The sequence below is a fragment of the Lynx rufus genome, unplaced genomic scaffold (genome assembly GCF_022079265.1).
Source record: "Lynx rufus isolate CCGP_SWC_20201006 ecotype Redwood Valley unplaced genomic scaffold, mLynRuf1.p SCAF_13, whole genome shotgun sequence".
NCBI classification, from domain to species: domain Eukaryota; kingdom Metazoa; phylum Chordata; class Mammalia; order Carnivora; family Felidae; genus Lynx; species Lynx rufus.
The window spans coordinates 58,065,909-58,087,928 of record NW_025814827.1 but is presented as its reverse complement, the minus strand read 5'-3'; the positions used below and the strand labels follow the sequence as shown (position 1 = coordinate 58,087,928).

Here is a 22,020-nt window from a genome sequence, read left to right as displayed (position 1 = left end):
TACAAAAACAGGGAGGAAGACAAAACACAAGAGACTCTTAAATATGGAGAACAAACAGAAGGTTTCGAGAGGGGTTGTGGGAGGGGGGATGGGCTAAATGGGTAAGGGGCATTAAGGAACCTACCCCTGAAACCATTGTTGCAATATATGCTAACTTGGATGTAAACTAAAAAAATAAAATAAAATAAAATAAAATAAAATAAAATAAAATAAAATAAAATAAAATAAAATAAAATAAAAAATAAATTCTTGTTATGAACATAGCTTTTGGAAGAACCAGTACTTTTCAGCACAATTTTCATAGTTTTTTTTTTTCCTTTTAAAGGTAATATCATGAGTGCTATGTGGATTTCTATGTAGTATACTATTCTGCTACCCTGTATCAGAATCAAAAAGGGATGAAAAAAACTTCTGCCCATAATGTAGTATACAATAATGAGTTTTTACTTCCCCCTTGTAATTGTATATAATTTCCTTCCAGGAAGGATACTCACAACAGCCTACAGAAAGCAACATGGTATACTAGGAAGAATATGGGCTTTGATTCAGATCCAATGTGTTAACACACTAACGTTAAGCAACCTATTTTTGTATATTTCTTACATTATTTTAGTCACAATACAGGTGCATAAAATGGACATGATGCCACCATTATGGTTGTTAGGGAAATATTAAGTGAGACAATATATGAAAGCTCTTGGCCAAATAAAGTAGATACTCAATAAACACTGGTTCCATGCTATCCCTACCATTACCACCTTCAATCCATAGACTCACAATGTGGCTCCATTTCTAGACATATTTAAAATATGATTTTAATTAATTTGGACCAATTATATAATGTATGTATATACGTGTGTGTATGTGTGTGTGTGTGTGTATACACACACACAAATATATACGTATATGTATATATTTTTGGTGGCATTCAAAAGTTATGAGACTGAAAGAAAAATTGTTTAGAATCCATACTATATTGTATACTGCACACTATAATGACGTAATAGTCTGTATAAAATATTACAACAGTCTAAGATATTTTTAAACATTTACATTAAAACACTTTCTTAATATTTCACTCCTGTTTACAGCAGCATTATTTACAAAGAGCCAAGATGTGGAAGCAACCCAAGTGTCCACTGATAGATGAATGGATACAAAGATGTGGTATACATACACGATGGAATATTATTCATCCACGAAAAGAATGAAATTTTGCCATTTGCAACAACATGGATTGACCTAGAGGGTATTAGGCTAAGTGAAATAAGTCAGAAAAACAAATGTCATATGATTTCACTTACATGTAGAATCTAAAAACAAAACAAAATTTAAAAAACCAACCAACCAACCAACCAACCAAAAACAGAACATTAATATAGAGAAAAAATTGGTGGTTGCCAGAGGAGGAGAAAATGGGATAGGCAAAATGAATGAAGGGGAGTGGGAGACAGAGGCTTCCTGTTATGGAATGAATAAATCATAAGAATGAAGGTACATCATAGAGGATGTAGTCAATGGTATGTAACTGTTGTATGGTGATAGATGGTAGTTATACTTGTGGTGAACATAACATAATATGTAGAGGTGGTGAATCACTATGTTGTTCACCTGAAACTAATGTTATAATGTATGTCAACTATACTTCAATGACAAAAGAAATTTTTTTTTTATAATTTTTTTTTTTATTTTTTTTAAAAATTTTTTTTCAACGTTTTTTATTTATTTTTGGGACAGAGAGAGACAGAGCATGAACGGGGGAGGGGCAGAGAGAGAGGGAGACACAGAATCGGAAACAGGCTCCAGGCTCCGAGCCATCAGCCCAGAGCCTGACGCGGGGCTCGAACTCACAGACCGCGAGATCGTGACCTGGCTGAAGTCGGACGCTTAACCGACTGCGCCACCCAGGCGCCCCCAAAAGAAATTTTTAAACACTTCTAATTTGCAGGTCAGATAGGATGGACAAAATGATGCTACATAGTGATCTAAGTACAGATAAACATGTGTGTCATACCCTGAAATATTCTGACATATCAAAAGGTTAAAATACTAATTACTAAACTTTAAATGTCAATAGGCTTCCTATTATTTCTGTAAAATGTGATGAGATCCTTATAAAGTGACATTTAATGTAAGCTGTGTTCTACTTTATGTACAAAAATAATGAAAAAGGTAAGACTAGCAATGTCAAGGACTTTAATAGTAAGTATAAGTACAGTTACCTCTATGCTTAAATGTTTTACACTGAGCACTTATTTGGTCCTGTGTTGATCAAGAGAAAACATTTTTCTTTCCCTCTATAATGCTATCAACTCTAAAGATATAAATAATGTGCATATTTAAAACAGATTGCCTTTTGAATATTCTAAGGTTAAGTTTGAAAGTGCCATAAAACACACACACACACACACACACACACACAAATCTGATTACACATTTTGTAAATGCTAAGTTTTTCTAAAATTAATTTTTAAACATTAGGTTATATGTGAAATTTGATTATGAAAAACCTGATTCTTTCTAGAATTCAGTACTTTTAAAGGATCAATATGCAACTCTCAAACATTTTTAGTAAAGAAAACTTAATTGTAAACACTGAGCTTTTCCAAGGTAGATGACTATTACAAAGTTCACTAGAAAATCAATATAGCATTTTAGTTGGAATTTGCTCATTAAACACCCACAGCTCTAATGCAAATTATGATGGAATGAATAAAGCAAATACGCATGCTTCTTTCTTTTTATTAAATGTAAAATCTACTGTTAATTGCATCTCGTATGTCATACAAACTTTTCTCCTTAACTATTAAATAGAAGCTTTAACAAAAGTCATTAGAGATTCTCTTTCTTTGACTTGAATAAATTTCAATATTTGTTCAGTAAAGGTTCACAGCAGTTAAATTACATTAACAAATATTATTAGCTACTATGTAAGCCAACCAAGTAAAATACTTATATTGTAGGTAAAACAAATCATTGGGTGTTTACAATAATATTTGGATATCTCCATTTTTAAACATGGTTATCAAATATCCTATAATTCTTAGACAAATTCAAGAAAGATTCAGAGAGGATCACCCCCCCTCAACACCAAATACTCAAATTTGTTTAGTAAGCTAATTGTTTTCTAATATGGGCAAGAGTAAATATGAAGAAGCTGAACCATACTAAGTATGAGTTTATTGAGTCAAGACAGAGTACATATTTTCTTAGTAGAACCCAAGTCTATTGACAAACCCATATTCTACACATCTCATACTACTTTTAAAACACAATAGAAGTGAGACAGTATGTTGGAAAACATGCTAGTTTAAACACTGGATCATGATTCTCTAAATAACATAATTTGGAGAATAGACATTTACCAAGAAAAAGAATCCATTTGTTAATATCCTCAAGGTAGTTATATAAATAGAAAAGGCTGAACTAAAGAGAGGGAAAAAGAAATCATCAGGACTTGAAACATGTAAAATAAGCAATGATTGCAATTCATGTTCCAAAATTCTAAGCAATAAATATAGATAACAGTTTTATAAAAGACAGATCTTTATTATATTTAAAAGAATTTCAGATTGTCTGCATATCTGTTATTGCTTTACTTGTTAAGTGGATTCCTTATGAATATGATAGTGTTTTATGAAGCCACCACATTGTAGAACCAAAAACATTACTATGTCTTTTAATCTCCTTAAAAATTGTGATTTCTCTCTCTGTATAAATTGGTTGTTGGAAATTTAAATGTAGATGGTAAACCCCTATACCAATAGAAAATTAACCAACCTACTCCAAGTAGTTTGATCATCTAGTCTTCCTTTTACAGGTCAGACTATTAAGTTTTTCCAGAACTATATATGAATGGTCAACATTTTATATGATAATTTCATAAATATAATTAAAATACAGGTTCATTGTAAAAATACAGACAGAAATATTTTCCATAGTCTTATAACTTTTTGTGTGTGTATACTCAAACAGAATATGTTCCTCTATTCTTAAGTATTCTTTAAAAATATGAAATAGTACATGGGATTTTATCATTTGGAGATGACGTATTTGACAGAACTAAGATGCTCCTAGTATTAGATTTTACAGTGTTCCCAACTATTCACCATATAAATAGTACTGTAATGAACATCTTTGTACATAAATCTCTATGTATATACATAGCTAATTACTGAGCAAAATTCCTAGAAGTATGGTTACTACATTAAAAATCAGCTTCTTAAGCTCTTAATGTTTTAAAATTTTCTTCTGTAAAGTTGCTAATACATTTATACTTATCAACAGTATAGCAACTGCTAAAGATTAATTTTAAAAATCACACAAATAGTGAGTTTTAGTAGCAAAACTATAAAATAAGGATTTTTTTGGAAAACTCTGAATTATTATATACATGTATTTAGTACAGAAAACTCAGAGTATATAAGAACACTTTCTAAGAATATGCTATTTACATTAAAACAATGAATACAGAACTAAAATTGTTAATGTGAAAGAGATAAGCTTATCCCAGAAGTATTAAAACCAGTATTGGGGCGCCTGGGTGGCGCAGTCGGTTAAGCGTCCGACTTCAGCCAGGTCACGATCTCGCGCTCCGTGAGTTCGAGCCCCGCGTCGGGCTCTGGGCTGATGGCTCAGAGCCTGGAGCCTGTTTCCGATTCTGTGTCTCCCTCTCTCTCTGCCCCTCCCCCGTTCATGCTCTGTCTCTCTCTGTCCCAAAAATAAATAAATGTTGAAAAAAAAAAATTAAAAAAAAAAAAACCAGTATCAATTATTTTATGCACTTTTAAAGTACAATTTTAAGAGGTACTTAACTTACTTTCTGCATAGAATGTCTACTTTAAATTTTAATAAATGCCAATATGAAAATTCTATAAAATATAACTGCTATCTAAAGTTTTTCCAAGATCATTTGCTCTTCAAAATTAAACATATGGAAAAAGTCTTAAGAATCATTTTCTGAAAATTTTTTGTTATTTTTGTTTTATTTTTTAAAAATTTTATTTATTTTTGAGAGACACAGAGACAGAGACAGAGATAGAGACAATGCGAGTGGGGGAGGGACAAGGAGAGATGGAGACACAGAATCTGAAGCAGGCTCCAGGCTCTGAGCTGTGAGCACAGAGTCTGATGCAGGGCTCGAACTCATGAACCATAAATTCATGACCTGAGCAAAGTTGGATGCTTAGCCAACTGAGCCCCCCAGGTGTCCCTGTTATTTTTGTTTTAAATAACTAATTATGACATGTCCTCAAATACTTGACACCATGCTAAATTTCATAGTGTAGCACACTTAATTAAATATTTCAATTGTTTATTATTATGCATAACAGTTTCTCTGTTTACTCAACATTTATTTTGTTGGTTTGTTTTTTTCCAGAAAAATTGCAACTTTCCTAGGGAGAGAGCTTACAAAATTGGCCATACTCCACCCTCAAACATTATTTTACTTGGCACTCATAATTAATCCTGATTCACACTCACAGGATTCTGCAGCCAAAGATAATAATATAATCAACATTCTACCTATCGATATTTCTAACTGCTATATTTCACAGAGATGGGCCTTTTTGTTTTTATCTGAAACTTGAAATCCTTTTTCCTTTCAAATTAAAAGATCATATAGATATAAATATATAATGTTGTATTGTAATACAGTGAATGCATTTCAGTGTTAGATTAAAGGCTATCACATTTTAGTAATGACCACTGTCTATACAGAATAGTATTCTAACATGTATTACTTTTTAAAAGTAAATATATTGTTTTCTATTCTTCTGATATATAGAACTCACTCTTGTTCTTAATCATTAGATGGTCAATATCACCTGAGATATGGTATACAGTATTAAATACTCTTTTGAAGAGAACAATGTAAATATTTTCTATTATACAACAATTCGTATTTTTTCATGTTTATTAGTTGTGGTGTCTTAATGTATTTGCTGTAATGGTAGTTACAGATCTATACTTTGAACATTTACACGTTAACCTGAATAGAAGACTTAAGTTGTAAGTTTCAGGGATTCTATGTTCTGAACTTTAGGCAATCACAATTAAAGTCCTCTCCTTCCTACCAAAAACAAATGAAAATTCCGTGTAATAAGAGCTTGACAATATATGTATCTTTTTTATTTACAAAATATCAGTCTAAATTTGGGTGCAGAGAAAAGAATCTATGTGTAAAGCAAAAAAGCAGATTAAATGCTTGCAGATTCAGTACAGCAAGCTAAGTAATGAATTATATGTAAAATGTAACTAAGATAGATGGATGGATGGATGGAGGGATGGATGGATGGATAGATTTATAAACACAAGACTTAGGAACTAAGGAGTTCTTTTGGCTAAAACCCAATATTGGCCTTATTTCAGTTTAATTGGAAGAGGATCTCAAATTCATCTTCTCCATGAGATATCAGGAACCTGGATTTCTCTTTGTACCAAAGGTTAATAAGAAATGTGTCTGCAAAAGTCAAACAGCATTAAATACCAAAAACTGATTATTATTCTACAGGAGTTGTTCTGTCATTCATAATCTCTCCATGCTCCAACCTTCCACAGCTAATCTTTAATGGATGACATGCAAGAAAGAAAAATAACTAACATATAAAGCAGAGACTCTCAAGTGAGCGTTTAAGAAATTAAAAAAATAAGGCTTTTAAAGAAATGTATTTTAAAAACAATGTAGAAAATGAAATATTTTTATGTGTAAAATTTGAACATTATCTGTATACTGCAGGCATAATACAGGAATAAAAATGAAGAGATATTACACTCTACATAATGCCCACTGAGCCTATTTGGGAAAACAGGTTTAATTGAACAAGTTATTTTTTTAAATGTAACTACATCATGGACCTAAGAGTATATTAATGTTTGCAACAGGCCATATAATATTACATCTCACTGTCAAACTCAATTTAGGTAAAACAAATTTTGAAGTGTTTGTGGTTTCATCATTTTATTTAGTTGAGAAGAAATACTTAACTAAAAAATAGAGAGTCAATGTTTCTGCTACGCTTCTCTAAAATATCCCCTACTATTTAAAGGTCATATATGTCAATAATGTTCAAATAATCTTATCCACATGTACAATTTAATGAGTTAAAACACAGTAAGAAGTCTTAAATAGCTCCTATGAGATAAATTTTTTGCAGTGGTAACACATATGGAATGAGCTAGTCATTTCAGCTTTTGCAAAATTAAGACCTACTTACTATGTATTTTTCCTTTATTTTCTTTAATGAAAAGATTTTAAAAATATGTTCTTATTTCCAAGCCACCTAAATACAGTTAAATCTTAAAATCAAAGGAAAATTGAAAACTGTGGGATAAATGAACTAATAAAAACCCTCATGAATTATTTTTAAAAAAGAAATGAATATCAATCCCTTGTGAAACAAAAGCATATACAAATACTTATGGGATAGTTTACTTATATTACAAGTACACTTTGAATATACCCTCTATTAAATCAAGGAATCTTGAGAAAACAAGATGATAACATCCTCATCTTATCTACTGAGTGCTTTTTATGGGTTAAGCACTTCATACACATTATCTCACTTAAATGTCACAGCAACCTATAAAATAAGTTTTAATCAAAGCTTAGTGAGTCTGTCACTTATACATGATAAGTGGAAAAAGATTAGAACAAAGGTCTGATTCCAAACTCTGAACATTTAACCCCTACTATAGTGTATTATGAGTGAAAAGTGAATACAGTCAAAAAGAAATGTTTGAAATCCCAAATCTGTCTTCTTCGCTGGTGTATATTCAGTGCCTAAAACAATCCTAGCACACAATGGCCCTTCAATAAATACTTCTTGGTTAAATTTTAAAAGAGTTAGCTTAGCTCCTATAAAGTGCCAAATAAAAACAGTATTGGTGGTGATGTCAAAAAAGAAGGGGAAGACAAGAGAGTCAACCATTTGAGATTTTATCACAATAGAGGACACAACGGGGTTTCAAAACTGCATGAAATCATGTCAGTTTGAATGACAGTATTTGTAGTATATAAAAACCAACAGGGAAGTAACGGAAATAAGCTTGATATTATTTTAACAGTCTACATAAAGGTTTATTATTGGTACACATTAGATTAAAGCCCATATCTTTTGTATCCCAATTCTTTTATTTTGGATTCACATTTAAGTAAGATGTATTTTTAATTAAAACCTAAACAGAACAAAAGTCTCTTTATGACTTCTGATATTATCAAAGATTTAAGAATTGTATAGAGATAAAATAATAAATATTACTATTAGCTACAACTTACTGAGTACCAGTTATATATTAGGTGCTTTTGTACATTATCTATAATCCCTAAAATAATCTGGTAAGTTAGTTAATATTCACATTTTACACGGCAGAAAGTAAACCTGGAGAAGCTCATAAGTAACTTGCCCAAAGGCGCACAATTGGTGTTAATAAGTATCAAAGCTGTGATTTGCACCTGGGTCAGTCTGATTCTACGGCTTTTGGTCTTCCCATTATTTCAATGTGCCTCACAAAGAACTGGGCACCTTTGTTTCATGTGGTTTTTTGACTGTACCAGACTCTCATTCTTATATTTAATCAGGTGGGAAGACAAAATAGACTAATACATATGTAACTTATACAACACACAAAGACACGCAAATAAATAAGGAGAAAATCTGAAACAAAAATGGCTTAGGTAAAATGGCAAATTTGATCACAGCCGTCATATAAATTTCATGAAACTGGTTCACGTGGTCGTTATGTATCAAACATATCACAGGAATTATTTGAAGATCAGAAAGTAACTATTAAAAAAAATCACTTCCTTAGTGATCAGTAATACTAATATGTAATCATACGAGTACAAATACTAAATCTAATTCACGATCATTGTATAAAACTTGAAAAGGCAGAAAACCATTAATTGAAACATTAATATATCCATTAATAATACAAATAAATTTGCCTCGTTTCATATAATGTACGTGTACACATAGATTTAACAAAATTATATTATAAATGCAGTTTCCCCCCTACTTTTCACTTAACATTAAATCATGAAGATTTTCTCATATCACCAAATATTTAGCAACAGTTTTCAGTTATCATATAATGTCTCACAGCATACACATACCTTATTTAACCATTCTCTTATTGTCTGATTGATGTTAGTTCTCTGGCTATTATAACTAACACTAGTATGGATATCCTTAATATAAATCTTTATGTCATGCACTATAAGGAAATGGCTATTTCCTTAGAGTACTTCATATTTTAACTAACATTTGAAAAATCTATAAACATATATTTTTATATCTTATTTGCAATTTTCAATGTTTACTTGAGATGTTTTTGCATGTATTTCTTTTAATGTGTAATATCTTGATTTTTTTTAAACAATTATACTTTGCTTAAGTACACTATAATACATAAATGTGTCATAGTTATAATATACTTTACCAAATACACTTTTTATTTTGAATATAAAAATGAGCCATGACAGAAACAAACATCAATACTGGTGTGGACTTTTTTTTGCTGTTGTTATGTGGGTTATCTGTCCTTTCACATGACACTAAAGAACACATTTATCACATGTAATCATATTCCTATAATGTTCCTCTTTATCTATTAAGGTACTGACACAGTTTTTGTTGTTGTGTTTTGCTTTTTGACTGCACCTGATACCAGTTGGGTAGAAAATAAGCTACTAAAGACCATACGTATGAGAAAATATGAAAAAAATAATAAGTCTAGCAAGAGTTAATGAATTTCTTACAGTTTCAAGCCAATGGAATTCTTAAGCAATTCAGTGTTTTTTTTTAATTTTGACATATCACAATGATGACTCTCTCTAATGTCATAAGTAAAATATCTTTAATCTTTTTTAATAAGATAGAACTGAAACATTAAAAAGATACACACTGAAAATTTATACTTTAAAAAAATTTCAGAGGATTTTCATTTTGTGTCATTTTTATAACTAAGTGGTTGGATGTATCTCTTTTAACTAGATTGCACTGCTATTTTCATCAACTTAGGAGGCTGTAAAAATACTAAACATCTCAAATATTTAACATTTACTAAAATAATATTGTATAATTAATGAGAAATATTTGATTAACAAGAATCATAAAGCAATCAAATTCTTTCCATTGTATGCATGCATGATTCGTACTATTTAGTCAAAGGGAAGCCTTAAGTATATACAAATAAGTAAATATTTGAAGTATATGATTAGCTATTATCATACAAAAGTTTTAAGAGTAGATAATATTGCTTAATGAGATTTCACCTCCAAGATAAAAGTGATCAATGCAAACATATTAATTTATGCTTTTCAGTAAATCAAAATGCCCTAAATCTTATCAAATTACTCCTGCAAGACACATGCAAAGCTATACAACACCTTTAAACAAATGTACTTATAATATCTTCCTAGTAATTAGCGTATATATGATTATAAAAAGCCAACAAACTTCCAAATTGTTCTAAGTTTTTATTTGAATTATTCATTATTAACACATGGTTATTTTTCCTTAAAATATATTAGTCCCACATTCTCTATTAAAAAAGAAAAAACATTCATGGTAGTTTAACAGTACAGAAAAACAACCATCTATTATTTTAGTTGGAGTATTTATTTATGGTAATTTTGGTTATATATTCATAGTGATGCTCAGTTCTATTTTGTATAATAACATTTTAAAGACAGGCTATACCTGTGAATGTCTCTGACCTAAAAAACCAGAATTCTCTCATATATGCAACCAGGTTAACATAGCCTCAAACTAATCACAAAATAATTTCTAAAAATCATTCTAATTGATATAAAAATGTTAAATAAGTAATCTCTAAAATGCCTCTGCATGTTAATTTCTATTATACTATGAAATTTCTCTCCTTAACATAAAACAGTGAGCAAAAGAGTCACAAACTATTGAGAATCATCTGAACTTATCTGTAACATATCATAAATATATTTAAAAATTTTTTCCTTACAAAGACTTGTGAGTAAAGATAGACTCCAAAACATATTTAAGGCAGTCATTTATAATCTTAAACTCTGGCAACCTTTCATTTTAATCTTCTCAGTGAAAACATTATCTCCATCATCATCCACATGATCAGATGAAAATTTATTAATTGCACAAAACAGATTTTTGAATCAAATGTAGGTTTCCATTGGCAATGAATATATGACTATCCTCACACAAAAGAGAAGTATTTCCTCTCAAGGAGCTAAAACAATAAGTGGTATTTGAACTGCTGGTTGAAAGGTAGAGGCACTGGTAATCATTATTTCCCCTTGTTTGTTCAGGCCCTTCCAACAAAACAAACAACCTTTTTGTGATTGGATTGACATGGTGTTAACAATGCATTTAATGCCCAAATCAGTATGAATACAGGTAAAGCTCTCACTAATACCAGTACCAGGATGTTAAAGCCACCTATTTTCTATGCAGCCAAAAAAAAAAAAAAAGAGCCTCCCCTCCTTTGGCAAATAAGCTAGTATGCTAGTATTCACTGAGCCACATCATATAATAACTCTCTTAATACTCGTCTACTATACCTGCTGTCTTCTCAGCAATATGAGCTTCTGTTGCTTTCTCCTGGAGTTCCAGCCTAAGCTTTAGTTTTCTATGTTCCTTATCTTCTTTAGTCAGTTCTTCTTGAAGCTAAAACACATTGAAAGAAACATAGTTTCTTATTCGACAAATTTCTTACAGAAATATAATTAATCCCAAAGTAAAAGTTATTTTTTCTAAACCCTTACTTATTACATTTAACTGCCTAAATACATAAGTCCAAGTGGGGTGGGGGTGGGGGGGGAAGAAATCCCACAATGTTTAACATTTTAAGCTATTTTTAAAGTAATAATTAATTACCTATAACGATAGAGAAATTATAGAAACATTTTGATATACACTTGTGTATTTATAGGCAAATGAAATTAAAGAGGGAATGACACAATTATTAAAAATACTGCAAAAAGCAATCTGATCTGTTCTTTTGTCTTAAAGCAAAAGACTTGGAAGGCACTACCCTAATAAAAAAACAACAGCTTTACAGCTTCTCTTAGTAATTCTAATACTTTGAAACAAAATTAATTAAGATAATAATCTTAATATGTGAAACAAATCTCCTTTGAGAATGCTATCCCATCATATTCTATTTAAATCGGCACTGGCACCTGATTTATAACTGGCATGTAATAAATAATTACTAAATGAAAATACTGAACATATCTCCTACTTTCATACAGAACTCCTCAATTGTTTGTCATTTGTGTTGTTTTCAATCAGATATGATCAACATTTCTAACAGCATGCTTCAGTTTGATTAGGTCAAAAACTAGAATATGAAAATCAGAAAAGTATGTAGAGGTATGCAGAGGTTAAAAAAACAGAAGGTATAGAAAACGAACATTATTTAATAACATTATTAAATGTGCAAAGAAATATAACTAGAAAGAGTCAGTAAGGATAAGACACATGACATGACAAACTGGACTGGACAAAATGTAGCAGTATATAACACAAGGAATGTGACGGTATTGCCAAAATTTAATCACATATATTATTGACATGAAATACAGGGCACAGATGCTAAGAAAAAAAAGTTAAGTAACATGAAATCATTCATTGTATTTCTCACTTTCTGTAATACTGAAGTAAACTTTTACTACCGTTAAAACTTGAATGAATCTTTTTTTTTTTTTAAGGTACCTACTCAGGGTACTACAGATTGATGAAAAAAGAAGTGATATCACAGGCCAGCAAGGCAGGAAAGTAAAGAAATTGCTTTTGATAGCCAATCTCTCAATACAATCATACTCTGATGGTATGGTATGGTATGGCAACAACATAAAGCTACCATGAAAGGCTAAAAGTACATGATGAAACTGAATTATGATGGGCAACAAAGCAAACTTATAAGGTCAACAGCTAAAAGCACACTGTACAATTATCAGACTTTCTATATTGTACCTTTTTATTGCTTGCTCTGAGAATGTCCAATTCTTTTAGAAGAAATGCTATTGTCTTCTCTTTATCTAAGTCTGAAGTAACTTGACAAGGGATCGTACACTCACAATGCAAATCATGATCTCTATGTTCCATAATGCTGTAAGAAAAAAAACTATTGAACTATATACATATATGATTTCTACCATGCGGAATCTATAATTTTACACTTCAAATGAGGGAAACCAATTTAATGTTAACAATAATATATAAAGTTACTTAGTTTTAAATTTCTCTTGTTATATACTGTTAAGAAAATACATGGATGGAAAAGAATGAATATATCAACGTCACAGAGTCGTTAATCTATCAACTGAGGGAACTAAATCTGTGGAAAGCATTTAGTCATTTCTATAGAAATTCATTGTTAAGTATACGTAAAGAATTCAGATTTTAGGGGATGTGAATAATTCAATTTATACTTTTGGTCAGGACTCTAGATACATATCTCACTTTTCTGAAAATGGAAAGAATCATACTTTTTTCAGTGTGGTTGACAGAATATCATATTTTTGTTATTAAACTCAAAACAAAACTGAAAACCTATTCCTGTAACATTTAATGGTAAATAATTTTTTTGACATTTTGTATGCTATTTGAGGACAGTATCGACTTGCCAGCAGGTAGTATAAAGGAAGGGAAAGAGATGGACTATTTTTTGAAGGCATTATATTAAACTTGTAAGCATAGGTAAACTTTAGAGTCTCTAAGAAGCAATTAAGCAGGGAGGTCTGGGACAGTCAGTGCAGTTCTACCTACCATGTATACCTTCTGTTGCAATTATATTAAGATATTTCATACTCTGGCTTTAGACCAGTCTCTACTATTTATTTTTCCCACATGGTTATAAAATGTTTACCACCTCTTCATTCATCCCTAACCCTATGCCCCTATGCAGTAATTCTGCAGTATTTTCAAAAATTATGGAAGTACTTTAATCCCATAGAGGTAAAAGTCACAGGGGTCACAAATTCAAATCCCGTCATGGGATAAGTAGGTAAGGTGAATGGTAAAAGCTGTAGAATGGAAAATAATAAAGAAGGCAAATGGGAAAGTACAAGGCCCTTCTAAAAGTAATCAAACTCCTTTAAACAAAAAATCACGCTAATCAAAGCCAAAACACATCTTTGGGCTTATTTTGTCCTACAGTTGCCATTTTTTGGCTCTGATGAATAATTTCCCATTTATGTCAACTTAACAGTTATTTCCAGATCCAAAATGAAAGGTCACAGAAAATAATATTCAACAAGAAGGAATAAAATCTCATGGCCTTCATTTAAACTCACCTTATGCTTTTTCACTTAACAATCTACATCCATTCTATCAACATAATGAAAACAGTAGAAAACTCTGGTAGACAGCCCAAATTCTAATAAGTTAATGATATGTCCAATGTAGCTGAAGCCAAAAAGAAAAAAGGGAGAGACGAATGGGGCAGGGAGGGAGGGAGGAAGAAAGAGTTCTCTCAATCTTACTTTCTAAATCTAAGGCTGCCAGCACTCACTTGGATTTTTCAATAGTGCAGTCAGCTGTCTCATCACCTGGATAAGGAAAATTCCTTGATCTCTGCCCTGGCAGTTCTGTGTCCTCACAGGTGGCTTCATTAACCAATTCACTGGATTTCTGATGCATGCTTTCCTTAGAATTCACAGTTGGTTGCTCATCTGGCTCTGTACTTTTATTTCTCCCTGTAGTCTCTTGTTCAAGGTAACTATGGGCTATCTCTGTATTTAAAACAAAACAAAAACAAATGATACGTGAAATACCATAGCTACATATTAAATCATTGAAATGAATATTTTTGTAGAAATAGGTGCTCTCATAACTTTAAACATGTACTTACTAGTCTTACTCCTATTGTAATCAGGAACGTACAGCGGTTTTTCCACATCTGGTGGGGGCATTTAGGGCAGTGGTTTACAACCTTCAGTTCAGGTTGAAATAACCTGAGGAGTTTCTAGAAATCCTTAGCCCAGACCACATCTTGTATTAATTAAATCAAAATGTGTCAGAGTGTCCAAATGACTTCAGCATCCAACCAAAACTGAGAAACACAGATTTAGGGGCACTGTTTTCTAGATTTCTTTTCTAGATTTCAAAAAATAGGATGCGATACGCAAAGGACTATAGAGAAGTGATACTGTGCATGCAACTCTGGTATCCAACTGCCTGGGCTAGAATTCCAACTTTGCCTAGTGCATAACTTTCGTCAGGTTACATAACCCATCAAAGCCTAAGTTTCTTGTTTGTAAAATGAGAACATAAGAGCACTTTTACTTGAGTTACTTTAAGGGCTGACTGATGCAAAGTACTTGGCCTAGTGTTAGGCACATTGGTAAACGTTAGCTATTATTTTTGTAATCATTATCATAATATTAAAATTAATACAATATAAGAAAAATTATTTTTAACTTCCATCTTATCAGATATATATTATACATTAGAAAATCTGGGGCCCTGGGTGGCTCGGTCGGTTAAGCATCCGACTTCAGCTGAGGTCATGATCTCACGGCCCGTGAGTTCAAGCCCCGCGTCGGGCTCTGTGCTGACCGCTCAGAGCCTGGAGCCTGTTTCAGATTCTGTGTCTCCCTCTCTCTCTGCCCCTCCCCTGTTCATGCTCTGTCTCTCTCTGTCTCAAAAATAAATAAACGTTAAAATTAAAAAAAAAAAAGAAAAGAAAAGAAAATCTGTTTTGTAATGCCTGGCTATCCCATAAAAATTATCTTAAGCTGTAACTAGTATATAACAGCTATTTCAAAGGAATAGTATATCTGATACTATGGTGAAATTTTTGGAAGAAAATGACACACATGCAACTACATAAAACAAACTCTTTTACTGGTAAATCAGACCAACAGGCACAAATACTGATTGTAACAAATACTTTATTATTTCCAGTATCAATAACTCTTGAACTTTAAAAAGCAAGTGAATCTCACCTGCTTGTTGATGATGCCCTTTCCAACCTGCCAAACTTAAAATCCTTTTAAGCAGAAAAGCAGAGGAGAGTAGTTTTAGAATAAATAACAAAATAGGGGTACTTATAAATAAGCTACTTCTCACAAAGTATTCATTTCTTAAGGAGAAATTCTTTGCTTGTGGATATGCTGAAACTAGGTTTAGCTAGTCATAAACCCTAAGTCCTGGGCATTATCTTGTTGGTAGCTGAAGCTAAATCAGAAATCATTGTTTTTAGTAAATTACTCTCAATTTCAGTTTGTTTGACAAAACAAATAGGGAGACTATGTCATCATAATTATATGCTGTAAGATATCTATGAAACATTAAACAGTAAAACATTATACTGTTTTTATTTAAACTTTAACAATTCTAGGTATCTGAAAATTATCCTGTTGGTTTTTGACATTTCAAAACACTTACATGGTTTGCTTCAGATGTTTATCAAGCTACTTTTCTAGGAGAAGCTGGTGTTAGTAGAATGGAACCCTCAAAATTTGAATTAAGGAATTTTATAAATGGACATAAAAAATACAACTGTATCTATAAACCATGCTTTCTAACACTAACACGTAATTTTAAAAGTACAGCTGACACTTGAACACATGGGTTTGAACTGTGCAGGTCCACTTATCTGTGAATTTTTTTCTTTTATAACTACAATAAAGTAATGTAAATGTATTTTCTCTTATGATTTGCTTAATAACATTTTTTTTCTCTAGCTTATTTTATGGTTAAGAATACAGTATTAATACATACAACACACAATACACATGTTAATTGACTATAGTACTGGTAAAGCTTCTGGTCAACAGTAGGCTATTAAGTAGTTACGTTTTGGGGGAGTCAAAGTTATACAGGAATTTGAGTGCAGGGGGTTGGATCTCCTAACACCCAGATTGTTCAAGGATCAACTTTTACTAAAATGAAAGAGAATTACGGTTTTCCATCATCTACATTACCATTACCTTACCACTATGTACAACTCGTCCCATATTTTTACTTCTGTATTTCTGGGTTTAGTTTAGCATCTTTCTTCTCCCAGTTTCTAATTTCTAACCTCCTAGTGTTTACTTTACCTCATCCTTGGTATGTATACTTTCTATCTGCTTACTATATTTATAGCTCTTTTTCTTACTTCAGGTTAATGTCAATTTTTTGTTCTGCTGAATTCTTGGCAAATCAGCACCTTTTCACCAGGGAATGTACTATCTTCTCCAAACTCAGAGCTTCCCAATAAAAGGACTCTATGCAGATCCCTCCTGGATTATAGTAATTATAATCTCTTATAGTATAATTAAAATAAACTCAGCAAGTTCTAATGTACTTCTGGAATTTAATTCTAAATGTTTAATATTTTTGAAGAACCCTGTACTGTGTGATTTGGCTCTGATTAATTAAAGATGTTTCTAATCTTGCTTGGTACTAGAAGCTTTTAAACTTCTAACTGTAACTGTTTACCAGGCATTTGGAGCCTGCTCTGTAAGTCAAACTATCCATACATACTCTGCCAGTGAAAATTTAATTTTACTTTGGAGTAAACAAGGCTGATTTATAAAATTTTCCTTTTGTCTGCCTATTTTTTTTCCATTATAGCAAATGTTGTTTAAATCTTCTCTCAATGCTTTTCTACTCTGCCATATTACATTATCCTAAATCAGAATTCAACTTCTGTATAGGAAGTTTGACCCTTCTAATTAATCTATTTATTAACTAATTAATGGAAACCTCCAATACGATATGTTATATGAAAGTACTAGGAAAACAAAGGAGTGGGAAACAGACTCTCCCCTGAAGGACTCTAGTATAGTGAGGAGGCAAACCGATCTGACGATTTGAATACAACGTAGAAATGGCTATACTCGGGTCATAGAGACCAAACATAAAACATAGTAGACATACTGATGCTCAACTAGAAGATTCTGGGAAGATTTCACAAAGGCATCTGTTCCAACAAAAGACAAGTAGGAATGTGCAAAGCAATCAACTACCAAACGGTTTGAGTTAGATGATGTAATGAAAAAGTTGACAGACTCTAAGAATAAAGTAACAGGAAGAACAAGCATGGGTACAGAGGAGAAGGAATGGCTTTAGGAAAAACACAGACATTTCTTGTATATCTTTCTTGAAATGACAAGATGTTATAGTCAGGGAGTAAAAATTTCTAAAATGAGTGATATGTAAGACAAAGTCCAAGATGTGGTTCATCTGGGAATGGGTAAATGAAATAGACTGAAGGTACATGTAGAGGAAGAAATCAAGGAATCAAGGTACTGAAAATGTTATCTATTAAAACACTGAAATCATTCAGAAAAATGGCAAGCAATGGAAAGGAGAAATGAGAGCCAAGACTTCACTGACCGCATCAACATGCTGAAGAAAACAGAGACAAATGAGAGAGCTGAGAGGAACTGATTGCAGAGAAGTCATTTTTTTATCATTTTACTTTGAAATAATTTCAATCTAATAAAAAAGCTACAAAAATAGTACACAGTTCCTATGTACTGAGTCAAGGCACCCAGATTCTCCAAATGTTAACATTTTACCACACTTGCTTTATTGTTCTCTTCATTCTCTCTGTATCTACCTACCTATGTAATTTTTTCCATAACATTTGAGAGTAAGTTGCAGGCATTATGTACTTTGACTTTTCAAGTCAAATTTAAGATACTGCTCTATCACATTGCATTTTGTCAAGTTTGATTTACCTTTTTCAAGGCCCAACTTAAGTTCAATTTCTGAGTTAGTACCATCTCCAACCAAGAGAAGATGATAGCACTTAGTGACTCTAACTCAGTCTTCAATTATTCTCCCTACACTCTCAAGCCCAAAAGAAAGACCATTACTTTTTTAAAATATTTTTATTTATTTATTTTTTTGAGAGAGCACGAGTGGGGGAAGGGCAGAGAGAGAGGGAGAGAGTAGATCTGAAGCAGACTCTGCAATGACAACAGACAGCCTGATGTGGGGCTCAAACTCACAAACCATGAGATCATGACCTGAGCTAAAGTCAGATGCTTAACCAACTGAGCCACCGAGCTACCCCAAGAAAGACCATTATGAAGTGATAATGGGGTGAAGCCACTAAAAGCTTCAGCTAAGCTGTCTGGATTGCCCCATCACTTGAAAAAGCATTGCATACAGAAGTATAAATATATGTCAATACAATGCAACAAAAAGGCAAGTTACAGGTCTGCTTTGCACACCAGTCAATTGGAAAGATAAGATATATATTTAAAAGAAAAAAACCCTATTCACTTCTAAATATCTCTAGACAGATGAAAGTTTAAAACTAAAACTATTCTATTAATTCCTCTCTCATATGGTTTAAAATGGAAACTCTATAACCTTTTTTAGTAATCTGCTTCAGTGTTTAATCAATGTCATTATTAACTATTCCATCATTATGACTAACAAAATTATTACTATTTAAATATATTTCTCCATATGGACTTAGACAATAAATTATCAATGTCTTCTTCATAATTCATAAGACTCTGAAGTCTAACTTTCTTTTTTTTTTTTTAAACATTTATTTATTTTTGAGACAGAGAGAGACACAGCATGAACGGGGGAGGGGCAGAGAGAGAGGGAGACACAGAATCGGAAGCAGGCTCCAGGCTCCGAGCCATCAGCCCAAAGCCTGACGCGGGGCTCGAACTCGCCCGCGAGATCGTGACCTGAGCTGAAGTCGGACGCTCAACCGACTGAGCCACCCAGGCGCCCCTAACTTTCTTTCCTAAGAGTTAAACAACAGGGAATTTTTATAACTACTATCAATTCCTTTAGTTATTTATTTGCTCTTCTGTGAGGACTGTATTACTGGACATAAGAATTTGACCACTTCAAACCAAATATATTTCCCAGTTTTTGCTATTACTATCTTATGCTATCACTACCATATTAGCTTATCCTGTGACCATTTCAAAGTAATTTTACAGAGGAAAACTACTAGTTATTTCTCAAATTGCTATTGCTAGAGACAGTTTACTCATCTGGGCAAAATGGGTGGACTTTGAAAAGATTTTGGGGGGGATTTTAATACTTAATACATGTACCTAGGCTACCTGCAATATATGCTTTGAAGACCCTCTGTCTGTCTAGTAACTTTCATGCTGCTTCCAATGGATCATTTTCATGATCTAACAAAGTCTCTATTTCTGGAAGTACCAGTATGGTCAACTATCTTAATGCTAGCATTGCTATTAAATTCTCAATTCCTTAGTCTAGAAAATTTATTGTATTATACCATTTCCTACCCTAGGAAAGAAAGCCTTAGGATCCCCTTAGGGTTCAATTGTCCAGACAATTATACATTAGTTAATGTAGAATACACTCAGTTAAATTGATGCTACCCAAGAAATCATGACTCATGGCCAAAAATAACTGTTATTTCACAACTACTACACAGAAGTGAGGAGGTGGCTAGAATCAAATAGGGATTCTTAAAGGCTGGGAAATTCTGTTCTGTCTGGCTTTGTAAATAGTTTGTGACAACTGGTATCTGTGTAAACGGATTTGATGGTCCCCTGGGGGGGTCAATACTGTTTACAGAGCTGTTTCTTCGGAGTGGCTGAGCTAGAATTGTCTCTAGGGATCCTACTGGGGTTACTCAGAATAGCAACATCACAGCTACCTGAGAGCTCAGGGGCAGAAAAGAGAAAGGGCAATAGAAATACCATAGGCAAGTACATTCAAATAAATGGATCCTCTGCACCTTCAGATGCAGGTGATACTTAGGGGCATTTGTATCTAAAATGAACCATAAAGGAGGCAATTTATTAATGTTCTTTCTGATGCTTGCTAACACAATGGTCATCACTTCTTTAAACTTTTTTTTTTTTTTTGGAAGAGAAAGGTTATTATTTATGCTATAGCATCTAATTTTATAAATATAAAAAAAACCAAAAACTTCATGTTTATAGCTTCTTTCTTTTTTATATTATCTATTACCACACTATGTAAGAACATCAAAATGATAGGACACTTTTTTGCTACTAAATAAGACTGCAAATTTGATGTAATTACAATAGTAGTCCCATATTTTAAACCAAAGATGTCTTTTTTCAATGGTAAGGATTTTTCTAAGTGAATATTAGTTTCAACATAATCAGAGCAACAGTAGCAGTTAGTGGCTCCAAATAACTTCTACCAATTTCTTAAGTAAGTTAAAATGTAGGTTATCTACGTGTGTGTACAAATACTATTTATCTCCTTTACTAAATAATCGTTTTTTATGCGGGGGAGGGTTAATTTACCACAGATGCATACATTGGCCTACCCCCACAACCCCTGCCAAATATAAAAGAAAAAGACATCAGAAACTTACGCCATTTCATAGTGGTCTCACCCACTATAAGTGTATACAAGATAAAAGTTTAGAACTTCCAAGCAGAACACTGGTGAATTTAGATTTCCTAGCAAAACCACAGTGCATGGGCCAAACTGCAGGGTTTGAATTCTGGCTCCACCACATGGCTGTATGACCTTTAGCAAATTACTTAACCTCTCTCATCAATTTCCCTATCAATAAAAGTACATAATAACAGTACATATCTCAAAAGGTTGTTATGAGGATTAAATTATTTAAGTTATATAACCTCTTGGAAAAGTGTCAGCAAAGAATACATACTCACTAAATGTTAGCTATTATTATCTGCAAAACTCTGCTAAAAACAAAAGATTTTTTTTAAAGCAAAAATATTTTTAAATTAAAATATAAAAAGAATAAATCAAATATAGTAAAAATTTATTATAATATACAAAGACATGGACATAAAAACAAATACAATGCCTCATTCAATGAGAAACATACAATAAAAAGAAAATACTTAATGAGGTTAAAACTTAGTTAACATATAATGGTTTAATAAAGCATGTAGAGGATTATAAAACGAACAAGTTACACAAGTAATATGACTTCAAAATTTAGAAATCCTGACACTAGCGAAAGATCCCACAGAAAGAAAATTTAATAGTATATTTCTTTAAATTCAGTCTCATAGTAAGAAAATTGCCTGTTTCTGCAACACAATTTGAGCACTCACTATATTGG

General features: G+C 32.2%; 1 protein-coding gene across 1 annotated transcript in view; it reads right to left on the bottom strand.

Moving 5' to 3' along the window:
- MIPOL1 (mirror-image polydactyly 1) overlaps positions 1–14,911 on the bottom strand; it is a 239,146-nt gene extending 224,235 nt beyond the window's left edge. The window contains exons 1-4 of the mRNA XM_047074696.1: positions 14,851–14,911; positions 14,512–14,731; positions 12,972–13,107; positions 11,555–11,660 (exon numbers count right to left, since the gene is read on the bottom strand). Of these exons, the coding sequence (XP_046930652.1) occupies positions 11,555–11,660; positions 12,972–13,107; positions 14,512–14,731; positions 14,851–14,911 (523 nt within the window). The remainder of the gene's footprint in view (positions 1–11,554; positions 11,661–12,971; positions 13,108–14,511; positions 14,732–14,850) is intronic.
- Between the last annotated feature and the right edge of the window lie 7,109 nt (positions 14,912–22,020).